Below are 11,508 nucleotides of genomic sequence, written 5' to 3' on the forward strand. Positions count from 1 at the left end.
TAACGTGACCTATTTCTTTAAACTCTATCCTCGCAATTGCCAAAAGGGAAAAAAAAGTTCAACGAAATTAGGGCTTGTTTTCTCCACCGCGTGCACGGTCCCCTCGATGTTTCCGATACACGGTGAATTGCAGAAACAAAAATCTGGTGTTCGTAGCAGTTTCTTGTGTTGTGATCATATGGTTGCAGTTTCTCGAATTAGTACAATAGAGCTCCAACTTGGAATCTTCTCTCTCTCATCATATAAGTTCAGCGAGTACATCTCCATAGCATTCTGTGCCACTGAACTAGATTATACTCTCTTTCATCTCAGAAAGCATTTATCGGATTTCTGTCCTGTTTCATCATAGCAAGGAGATCATTGAGTCTTCGTATTGTTTGGGTTTTTTATTTGAAACAAATAGAATTTGTCTGATTTTGGTGTTGGGTATTATTTTATACTCATGGCAGTGGATTTAGTCGGAGGGGGTAGTTTTAGAGTAGCATTTCAAATGCTATTTGATGCTGTTATAGCAGTGAAGAAGGAGACTACCATGTTTAAATCTATGCTTGGAGATATCAAATCCACACTGGACTCTTTACAGCCAGTGATCAAAGAGAGAGAAAAATATGACTCAAAGGAGGGGCTAGAAAATTTTGCAATGCAAATGGAGGAGGGGGTAAAGCTTGTTTACAAATGCAGCAAGGTTAGTGTGTGGAGCTTGTGCAGAAAATACAGATACACCAGAAAGCTTGATGAATTGGATAAATGTCTTCAAAGACTAGTGGAGGTGTTGAAAGTGCAGGGCATAAGGGATGTCAAGGAGACCTTGGTTTCTTTGAGGAATATAGAGACGGTGCTGCATCGAATTGAAGGGAACTTGGTGATGCAAAACCAACCTGAAAAAATCAATGGTTGGTCTTCAGTGCCTGAACCTCCACCGGTTACAGTTGGGTTGGATGTGCCATTGAAAGAATTGAAGATAAAGCTTCTTAAGGATGATGTGTCAATGCTTGTGCTGACTGCTGCTGGTGGATGTGGAAAAACCACATTGGCAAAAAAGTTTTGTCAAGATCAGGAAGTTAAAGGTATATCAACCTTCTTTTTTTCAGTTCTAATTGGTAAATCAGTTTTACTTCCTAGTTGAAAAGTGCTACACTAGTAGTCTAATGGTAGTGGTATTGTGATATGAAACTTAACATGATTTTATTTGTTTTAGTGGCATGTGGAAGATACCAATTTTCTTGAATTTCCCTTTTGTTGGTGGTTAACATAAGCATACCCAAATCTGATCCATCTGAACAAATTAACAAATTTACATAGCTTCATTTCAAGCCACTAATCTTGTAATGAGCCGTTGCCTGAATCGTATGTCTTATTGGATTGACAATTTATGTCAAACTTATATCAATATGCATGGCTAAGGGACAGAGGTTTTAGGGAGACTCAAGTCTCTCTGTTCTATATTTATGATATCTTATTCAACCTTTAAATCTAGTTGTTTTCTACAGTTATAGCCTTACAGGAATATATTCACCGTATCTCACTGATAGGAATTATTACTTCAGAAGAGTAACCAAGGATTTTATAACTTAATGACTGGGATATGTCTTCTTAAGAATATTGCCTCACTTAGTTCTTACTATGTGCATATGTTAGGCTTCCAATTATATTGTTTTGTATGACCACCATTTGTGTATATTGTTTTCCTTTGCACAATTGGAGACATATTTCAATGAACTTTTAGTGACACGTCTCTTAAATCGTATTTGGATAGATAAATTCAAGAACAATATCTTCTTCGTCACTCTTTCAAAAAAGCCCAACTTGGACCTTATTGTACATGAGCTATATCAACGCAAGGGTTCCCAGGTGCCTGCTTTCGAAAATGAAGTAATTGCAGTTTACTGGTTGCAACTATTTCTGAAGGAAACATCACAAAATCCTGTACTGTTTGTCCTGGATGATGTTTGGTCAGGATCAGAGTCCCTACTTGAGAAGTTTGATGAATTCAAAATGACAAATTACAAAGTTTTGGTCACATCAAGATTTGCATTTCCAAGATTTGGTTCTCCATATCATTTGGAATCCTTGAATGATGAAGATGCAGTGGCTCTTTTTCATCATTCAGCATCTTTGGAGGATAAGAGCTCTTATGCTCGGGAAGATCTTTCGAGAAAGGTGATTTCTTTTATTATTTTTCTTTATAAATAATTACATGTAGGTTTTTTCTCTCTACAGGACGTCTGTCTTTTAAATACAAAATTCGTCCTTTGTTAAAAGGAGGGACATCCTGCACTGAGAACTCCTATATGTATATATATATATATATATATATATGTATTTGTTAAACATCCATACACATGAGTGAATAGTGAATGGTTCCATTTACCATATCAACCTGCAAATGATTATACATTCATGTTACGTAGACAGTTAAACATTTTGTCATCTGCATGAAACCATTGAGATGAGATTTAGACGCTATTGTTTTGGACCTGCAACTCAAATAGTGATTGGCTTCATTTGGGGAAATTGAACTGCAGATAGTAGAGCTATGTAAGGGATTTCCACTTGCGATTACAGTGGTTGGAAGATCACTTCGAGGCCAACCTATAGAGATCTGGCGAAAAAGAGTAATGGAATGGTCTAAAGGTTCTTCTATCCTTGCATCAAACAATGATTTGCTTGCTTGCCTCAAAAGCAGCATAGATGCCTTGGATAAAGAAAAGCCTACCCTCAAGGAATGTTTCCTTGACCTTTGCTCATTTCCTAAAGATCAAAGGATCTCTGCTGCCACCCTCATAGATATGTGGGCAGAGTTATATGGCCTAGACGAACCTAGTCTGTCCATTGCAAACCTCTACGAACTAACCACCCAGAGTTTAGCTAATCTTATAGCCACAAGGTATGTAGGCTTTCATGTTCCTCTTGTCTGCTACTCTCACTCCATTTTTTTCCTTTATATTCATGACTCGCTGCTGCTCATAATTTTCTGTTCCAATTTTTATGTTGAAGAAATCTCTTATGAATTATTATTGAACATCCAGGAATGAGCGGGAGGCTGATGGCTATTACACTGAACACTTTGTTACTCAGCATGATATGCTTAGAGAGTTGGCTATCCATCAGGCGAGCCAGGACCCAATAGGACAGAGAAAAAGACTGATTATAGACATACGTGGAGATAATCTTCCTAACTGGCTGACAGAGGCAAAGCATCAGCCCATGCAGGCTCGACTATTATCTATCTCAACTGGTTGTCCCATCTTTCTCTCTTTAGTAAATACGCACACATGTACATACAGACGCACACACATACTACGCGCTACAACTTGAATAGTACTTTGGCACATTTCCCACACTCACATCTTATAGATTTTTGTTTGCAGATGGAGCCTTCTCAAAAAAATGGCCAAACATGCAACTACCAAAAGCAGAGGTTCTAGTTCTAAATTTTGAAACAAACAGCTACGACTTACCCAAATTTGTGAAGAAAATGGATAAATTAAAGGTTCTGATAGTCACAAATTTCAGTTTCTTACCTGCTGAATTAAATAATTTTCAACTACTTGGTTCATCATCAAATCTGAAGAGAATTAGATTGGAACGCATTTCAATTCCTTCAATAAACAAGAACATCAAAGAGTTGGAAAGTGTACAGAAGATATCTTTGTTCATGTGTAGCATCGGTCAAGCTTTTGGTAAAGGTTCCATCAACATTTTTGATGCATTGCCAAATCTAGGCGAAATGGACATAGATTGTTGCCATGAGCTGGTGGAGTTACCTGTCGAGGTTTGTGATCTCATTCACCTTAAGAAGCTTAGCATCACCAACTGTCATAACCTATCCGCCTTGCCTGAAAAGATCGGAAAGTTACTCAGTTTGGAAGTGTTGAGGCTTAGGTCTTGTACAGACTTGTTAGAGTTGCCAAGCTCGATTAGGAACCTCAAAAAGTTAAACTTTCTTGACATATCCTATTGCTTTAGCATTAAGCAGTTGCCTGAACACATTGGTGAGATTTGCAGTTTAAAAAAGCTCAACATGAGACAATGCTCAAGATTGCAAGATCTCCCTGCATCAGTTTTGGACCTTGGGCAGTTGAAGAATGTGACATGTGATGAGGAGACTGAAATTTTATGGGAACCCTTCTTACCCCTTCTCAAAAACATACACATAAAGGTGGTCAAAGAAGATATCAACCTAAATTGGCTCCACAAGCATCCATCTTGAGATTCTTCTTGATATTTCCATATTTTTCTAGCACAAATGTGCAATACAAGTCTCAATTTCGGTCCTGTATGATGTGGTTATATGGGATGAAACATAAAAGTAATGTGGTCGCTATCTTGATATTTGTCCCTTTCCTCAACAAATGTTTGAGCTACCTCTTGTAATTTGTGTTTCATTTTTTCTCTTAATTTAATTTCCTTCTTTTTTATGCTTTTTTATGTTTTTCTTTTCCTTGTAATTTAATTTCCTTCAAGCTATTGTCCTTTCCTCTTTATTTTGCTTTTTGATCTGCTTTTTTTTTCCATTTTTTTTTTCTCTTGTTCAACTTCATTCCCTCTAAAGTTACTAACCCAACAATATCACATCAACATTTAAGCACTTCATTTCCTAGTGATTATTTAATCACTACTTATGTGTGCAAATCGGTTTCCTTTTGGCCATTCGAAATTGTTGTTGCTTGCTTGACATGACATGACTTGAGCATATTTCGTGGAGCTTCAGTGCTGCTTTTTAATTTGTAAAAAGGTCATGTAATTTCCATATATGATGATTATGATCCCCCTCTTTTCAACTCGAAAATGAAAGGGAAGGAAAAGACATTCGTATTTTGCATCACGTTTGATCCCACAATACTCGAGCCCTCACCAGAAATTGAGCTATTGCTTTGTAAAAAGAAACCGTGTATTAACGAACTGTCGAATTCTGGGCTTTGGCTTTCCTTCTTTTGTGGGTTTCCATATTAATACTTCATTTTCTAGATTTCGTCCTCAATGGTCCAGTACCTTTCAATGTGGAAGCTTATTTTACTTGTTAAAAAAGTTTTCTTTTTTATTTAATGAATACAAGCAATGAACTAAATTACAATGAGGTATTTCACACACGCTAGTCATGGTTCAAGCCTCGAGATTACTGATATGCAAGTCCAAACCATTTTCCACTAGTATACAAGTCATCGAAATTCTTTTTCACTGGGCTAAACGCGTTAGCATTACGAAAGTATCCTAAAACCAATATTTCTATATTTTCCTAGAAAGCACTAGTGCAAAACGTGACTTTGGTCGTTGTTGGCAGCTTCTATCGAGCTTCCCGATTGACCCGAAGAGTCTTTCGCCCTCACATATTCATATCGTCTTCTATGTGAAGAAGAATATTACAATGTACTTTATATATTCTTTGCTTATCTTTTCTTTGTTCGACCACCAATAAAGGTAAGACAAAACTTGTTTTCCTGGGTTCAAATGACTTGTGAAATCTAAATTTATATGTTAACAGTCTCTGACAAGGTTTCAGAGTTGGGTCTTGTTTGGGTGTAGTTATGGCATTGGAGGCAGTGGGAGGAGCTGCTCTAGGAGCAGTATTTGGGACGCTGCTTGATGGTGTTATAGCGGTGTCGTCGAAGACTATAATGTTTAAAACCCACCTCAGAGATCTCAAATTCACCATGGACTCTTTTCAGCAAGTGGATGAAGATGTAAGACAACATCCCAACATATTGTTTCGCCCCATCCCAGGCCTAGAAAGGTTTAGGATCCAAATGAAGAAGGGCGTTCAGCTCGTTGACAAGTGCTCCAAGGTTCGTCCATGGAAGTTAAACGCCTTCAAAAAGCCTATTTACACTAGCAAACTTGTTGCATTGAATGCATCTCTCAATACACTGTTAAGTGTACTGACAGTGCACATAATAAGTGATACGAGGGCTCGGGTAATCAATGTGGCTACAACATTGAACCAAATCGATGCGAATATTGTGGCACAATATCAAAATCAAAATCAAAACCAAATTAGAGGTTGGTGTGCAATACCTGAGCCTCCACCCTTTACTGTTGGATTGGATGTGCATGTGGAGGAGTTGAAGATGGAGCTTCTTAAAGACGAGGCATCAATGCTTGTGGTGACTGGTCTTGGAGGATGCGGGAAAACCACACTGGCACAAAAGATTTGCAAAGATCAGAAAGTCAAAGGTATATATGGTACAGAAGTATATCAATTTCTCTTTATTTTTATACTAATTGGTGAATTATTCATAAATTGAAACATTCTATACCATCTAGAATTTAGAATGTGTTGAAGAAAGAATTTGTACAATTGTAGACAGATTTAAACGACCCCTTGGCGACTGCTTTCTTTTGTTCTTCTTGGACAGAAAAATTCAAAGGCAATCTCTTTTTCGTCACTGTTTCAAAGAAGTCCAACTGCCTTGTTGTACAAGAACTATGTCAAAAAACCGGATCCCTGGTACCTTCTTTCCAAGAAGAAGCAATTGCATTTAACTGGCTGCAAGAATTTCTGAACGCAACAGGACAAGATCCTTTACTTTTGGTCCTGGACGATGTGTCGCCAGGATCAGACTCCCTTCTTGATAAGCTTGATGAATTCAAAAGGCCAAATCACAACATTTTGGTGACATCAAGAGTTCACTTTCCAAGATTTGGTCCTGCGTATCTTTTAGGAACATTGGAACCAGGAGATGCAATGACACTTTTTCGTCATTCAGCATCCCGGTCTGATAGGAGCTCTTATATACCGGACAATCTAGCGGAACAGGTAATTTCTTATTTGCATTTCAAAACATAATTTGTGTTTATTGTGCCTATCAAAAAAAGGAGATAAATAACCTTCATTTTCTATGTGAATCGTCCATACACGCAAGTAAACACATTACGATATCTGAAAATGCATATACCTCTATGCCTACTTTACTTATAAACTAAATTGAAAATAAGAATAAGGAGAAGCAGATAGCCGGTTAACCAAACAATTGATATGATTTGGAAGAAGTTCAATTTTCGATGTGCAACTCAAATAGTAATTGACTTCATTTGGGACAATTTAACTGCAGATAGTACAGCACTGTAAGGGATTTCCACTTGCCATTACAACTATCGGAAGATCAGTTTGCGAACAGCCTACAGAGATCTGGGAGAAAAGAGTAGCGGAATTGTCTAAAGGCTCTTCTATTCTTGATTCTGAGGATTATTTGCTTGCTTGCCTCAAAAGTAGCTTAGATGCCTTGGATGAACGAATGCCTATCATCAAGGAATGCTTCATTGACCTTGCTTTATTTCCTGAAGACCGAAGTATCCCTGCTGTTGCTCTCATTGATCTGTGGGCAGAGTTATATGGACTAGATAAGGATTCATGGTCCATTGCGAACATCCACGAGCTTACCAATCGTAATTTGGCGAATCTAGTCACAAGGTATATGCAAGCTTATATTCATCTCGTCTTTGATATCTTTTCTCACCTTACCTTTTCTTTTAATATTTATGACTAGCTAAGCAAATAGTTATGATCTTAACCAGGAATGGGAAGACGGAGATCGATGGCTATTACAGTGAACACTTTGTTACCCAGCATGATATGCTTAGAAATCTAGCTATCCATCAGATTGGTCAAGATGAAATAGGAAAGGAAAAAAGGCTGATTATAGATATTTGTGGTGACAATCTCCCTAAGTGGTGGACAGAACAGAAGATTAAACCCAAGATGTCGCTTATTATCTATCTCAACTGGTTGTCCCATCTCTCCTTCTTTACCAAATGCATATGACAAACACACACACATGTAAACACTAAGGCTTGAATGTAGGACTTTCGCATTAATTTCTTCCCACACTCACATCATATAGCATACGGTTTGCAGATGGATTGTCCTCGGAAAAGTGGCACGACATGCATCTACCAAAGGCTGAGGTTCTAGTTCTTAATTTTCAGACAGAGAACTATGGTCTGCCCAAATTCGTAAAGAAAATGTCCAAGTTGAAGGTTCTAATAGTCACAAATTATGGTGTCTTCCAAGCTGACTTGAGTAATTTCAAGCTTTTGGGTTCTTTGCCTAATCTGAAGAGAATAAGATTAGAGCGCATTTCAATTCCTTCCATAAGCAAGAACTCCATGCAGTTGATGAGTCTGCACAAGATATCTTTATTCATGTGCAGCATCGGTCAAGCTTTTAGCAACTCTTCCATCCAAATCTTAGAGGCATTTCCAAATCTAGTGGAATTGAACATTGACTACTGCAATGATTTGGTGGAATTGCCTGTCAAGATCTGTGATCTTATCCGCCTAAAGAAGCTTAGTATTACCAATTGCCATAAGCTATCTCGCTTGCCTGAAGAGATTGGAAAGCTAGAGGGTTTAGAGGTATTGAGGCTGAGGTCCTGCACAGACTTGGTAAAACTTCCTGGCTCCATTAAGGACCTCACTAAGTTACACTTACTTGACATATATAAATGTTTCAGCATCAAGGAGTTGCCTGAAGACATTGGTGAAATGAGCGGTTTAGAAAAAATCAACATGGGACAATGCTCAAGATTGCAAGAGTTGCCTGTATCAGTTTTGAATCTTGTGGAGTTACGGGAAGTGATATGTGATGATTACACAGAAAACTTATGGGGGGAACCTTTCAAATCCAATCTCACAAAGATAAAGATATCGGTGGTAAAAGAAGACTTCAACCTGAATTGGCTCCACAATCTTTGAGAGCTGAATGTCCTTAATAAACGTATGTTGGGGCAATGGCTCTGTGAGTATGTTGTGTTTCAATTCTTTTTTACCTCGTCATTTTGTTCTCTTTCTCGTTATTTTTGCATAGTAAAAACAGTGTAGAGGGTTTGGATTTACAAACCATACACTAAAGATTTAAATGTGTGATTTCTTATGAGGGAAGACAAAGTGGGGCAGGGGCTACTCTGGTGCAAAATTATTCAGGAAAGAAGACAAGAATCTACCTTTCTTTCTTGGAAACAACTCTAAGCTCCAAATTAGTCAAAATACTAACATATTACTTGGAGCCGAAGGCAAAACTTCACTGAGTGTATAACTTAGACATGTGGGTTGAAATTGCAGTCCCATCGAACAAGTCTAATGGGAAAGCATTGGAAAAAACCCAGTAATAAAAATATCAATATTTGAGGCTTGCTCTATCAAGTCAACTGTTTTTTTCTTTTCAGGTATTACAGTGGAAGAAGACCTGTTTAGCTGCTGCCTTGCCAATCATTAGAGTCAATTGTATTAAACGCGGAAATCTCGACAGCATCTGTAGTGTACAATTTTGGGTTGAAACTGATCTTATTACGATTTTGGGTTGAAATTCATTATTCGGCCCAGGTGGTGTGGGGGTTTGTCAACTTTGATCTTACGTTTTGGAGGCCCTAAACGAACATCTTAAATGGGCCCTTCTCCTTTATATGTATATTTATATGATTTTTTTCTTTTCGATAAGCTAAAAAAATATTATATGAACTCAAATTCACAATTGTAACATAAATGAACAATCAATATGTAATTTACACAACAAATTTATAAAATGCATCAAAACATCACTTAAATATAAAGTAAATATAACTTGTCTTGCATTTTTCAATTCAAAAGTACTAATTAACTTTACATAATCAAATTTTTCTACCATATCTTTTTCAATTTCCTTATTGATTCAACTAGGTTAATTAATTTAAGCTATAAGTTTAAAAAATAATTAGGTCTTTATTGAGTATTCTTTTTTTAGTTTTGAATTGAGTCATTGGCCAAGTTTTTCTTTTCTTTTTCTTTTTTCTTTTTTACAATAAGTGGACTTTTATTGAGTTTCCTATTTTTAATTTTTAATTGAATGATTAGAGAAGTTTTTTTTATATATATTTACAATAATTGGTTTGGACCCACATAATATTTATATAATATAATTTTTCTAAATAATATAGGTCTGTATATATATGGTATTATACAAAATTGGGGGCCCTAGACGGCTGCCTTGCCTGCTTGTTCCTGGGCCTCCTTGCATTCCAGGTATAAATAACCTTTATGCAAAAAGAAGGAAGACAAATAAAAAGAGTGACAATAAGAAGAAAACAGATATGTTGGGCTTTTCTAAGCGTAAATGTCAACTCTACTTAGGCTTGTCCCCTCTCCCTCTGTTTTCTTTTTTTTTTTTGGGTGAACAAGGGAGGGGTAAGAACCCCCAACAACCAAAGAAACTAAACAACACAAATCATACGAGGTTTAGACAACCCCAGCAGGTTATCCACTAACACAGAGCCAAGCCAATTAGGAGCCTCATCAAGCAGATACAAACCCAGATCCAAGTTATGACTCCAACTAGCCAATCTGTCTGCAACAGTGTTCTTCTCCCTATAAATATGATAAATCTCATAACTCTTAAACTTGTTTAGGATTCCCACGCGAACATAAATAACAAACACAAACAACAGCAAGAAAAACGGAAATTTACATAACCAATGCAATGGTTCCTAGACCCGAAGATGTTTTATTTATACTAGTTCAAATAAAGTTGTCAATTACCACTATTTATTCAATCAAATTGTGGTAAAGTTGTCACTTATGATTGTAGATATTGTGGTAAGTACATTTATATACTTGGTAAACTTTGGCCCAGCCCTGGTTCAGTTCACATCAATGCTAGTCAGCTGCCGTTCAAAGTATAAATAACCTTCTTTATGCCCAAAGAAGGAAGACAAATAAAATGAGTGACGACAACGAGAAGAAAACGGATGTGTTGGGCTTTCCTAAGCCTAAAGTCAACTTTGCTTAGGCTTGTCATCTCTCCCTCTTTGGGCCTTTACGCCACCCCAATGTCAAACATAAATATGAAGATAAAAAACAGCAAGAAAACGAAAATTTACATAACCAATGCAATGGTTAAAGTGTTTATCCTAGACCCGAAGATGTTTTATACTATCGCTTGTATTATAAAAAATAAAAATAAAATAAAATAAAAAATCAAACTTATATTTCTAGTTCAAATTAAGAGGTCTTGTATGATCCTAGCCTGCGAGGACTTGCTTTATTTGAACCCAATTTGGTCTCTGGTTTTGGTTTTTTCACTTTAGTTGCTGATCCAGTGACACATGTGTATGGCTGGGGTCGCCTTTGTGTTCAAACTTTTACCATTTAATCAATTAAGAAGCTGTAACAGTTAACATGGACCTCGTGGGAAATAAAAATGTAGCTTGTACTTGAGATAATATACAGCCTCGTGGGAAAGCAGTTGTAATACGAAGTCGGACGACCTATTTTCTTCATTTTCTAACCACACCCAATATACTAATGGGTTCTCATCTTTATTATTATTCTTCTTCTCTCTTCTTCTCTGCAACTAAAAACTGAGATAATGTGAGCGAGAGAGAGAGAGAGAGAGAGAGAGAGAGGCACAAGTTAACAATGGTGCTTGCTTGATATCACCGTGGAGCACGACCACACCTCGAAGACCCCAAAACGGACGCCTACACCATTCACGTGGTAGGATCTGGAATTAGATCTGGATTTACACTATTCGTAGAT

General features: G+C 37.1%; 3 protein-coding genes across 5 annotated transcripts; all 3 read left to right on the forward strand.

Annotated features, from left to right (window-relative positions):
- The first annotated feature begins 45 nt into the window (after window positions 1-45).
- Window positions 46-4,421, forward strand: LOC103339958 (putative disease resistance protein At5g66910). The gene is made up of 5 exons (XM_016796406.2): window positions 46-1,067; window positions 1,757-2,160; window positions 2,526-2,887; window positions 3,030-3,238; window positions 3,372-4,421. The coding sequence occupies exons 1-5, from the start codon at window positions 443-445 to the stop codon at window positions 4,211-4,213; spliced, it is 2,442 nt and encodes an 813-aa protein (XP_016651892.2). The 5' UTR covers window positions 46-442; the 3' UTR covers window positions 4,214-4,421.
- A 976-nt stretch (window positions 4,422-5,397) lies between these two features.
- LOC103340233 (putative disease resistance protein At5g66900) lies at window positions 5,398-7,994 on the forward strand. Of its 2 annotated transcripts, XM_089043559.1 has the most exons (5): window positions 5,398-6,174; window positions 6,357-6,757; window positions 7,053-7,411; window positions 7,516-7,725; window positions 7,856-7,994. In XM_089043559.1, coding segments are annotated over exons 1-5 (1,617 nt in total). In that variant the 5' UTR covers window positions 5,398-5,528; the 3' UTR covers window positions 7,857-7,994. The 2 variants fall into 2 exon arrangements, with proteins under 2 accessions (XP_088899685.1, XP_088899684.1); XM_089043558.1 differs by lacking the exon at window positions 7,856-7,994 and having other exon boundaries at window positions 7,516-7,846.
- On the forward strand, window positions 7,885-9,306 carry LOC148914655 (Leucine-rich repeat (LRR) family protein). Of its 2 annotated transcripts, none has more exons than XM_089043548.1 (2): window positions 7,885-8,737; window positions 9,165-9,306. In XM_089043548.1, exon 1 carries the CDS (start codon window positions 7,885-7,887, stop codon window positions 8,692-8,694), a length of 810 nt encoding a protein of 269 aa, XP_088899674.1. In that variant the 3' UTR covers window positions 8,695-8,737; window positions 9,165-9,306. The 2 variants fall into 2 exon arrangements, with proteins under 2 accessions (XP_088899674.1, XP_088899673.1); XM_089043547.1 differs by having other exon boundaries at window positions 7,885-8,716; window positions 9,165-9,301.
- The last annotated feature ends 2,202 nt before the right edge of the window (window positions 9,307-11,508 follow it).

The sequence above is a fragment of the Prunus mume genome, linkage group LG8, assembly GCF_029339155.1.
Source record: "Prunus mume cultivar Tortuosa linkage group LG8, ASM2933915v1, whole genome shotgun sequence".
NCBI classification, from domain to species: domain Eukaryota; kingdom Viridiplantae; phylum Streptophyta; class Magnoliopsida; order Rosales; family Rosaceae; genus Prunus; species Prunus mume.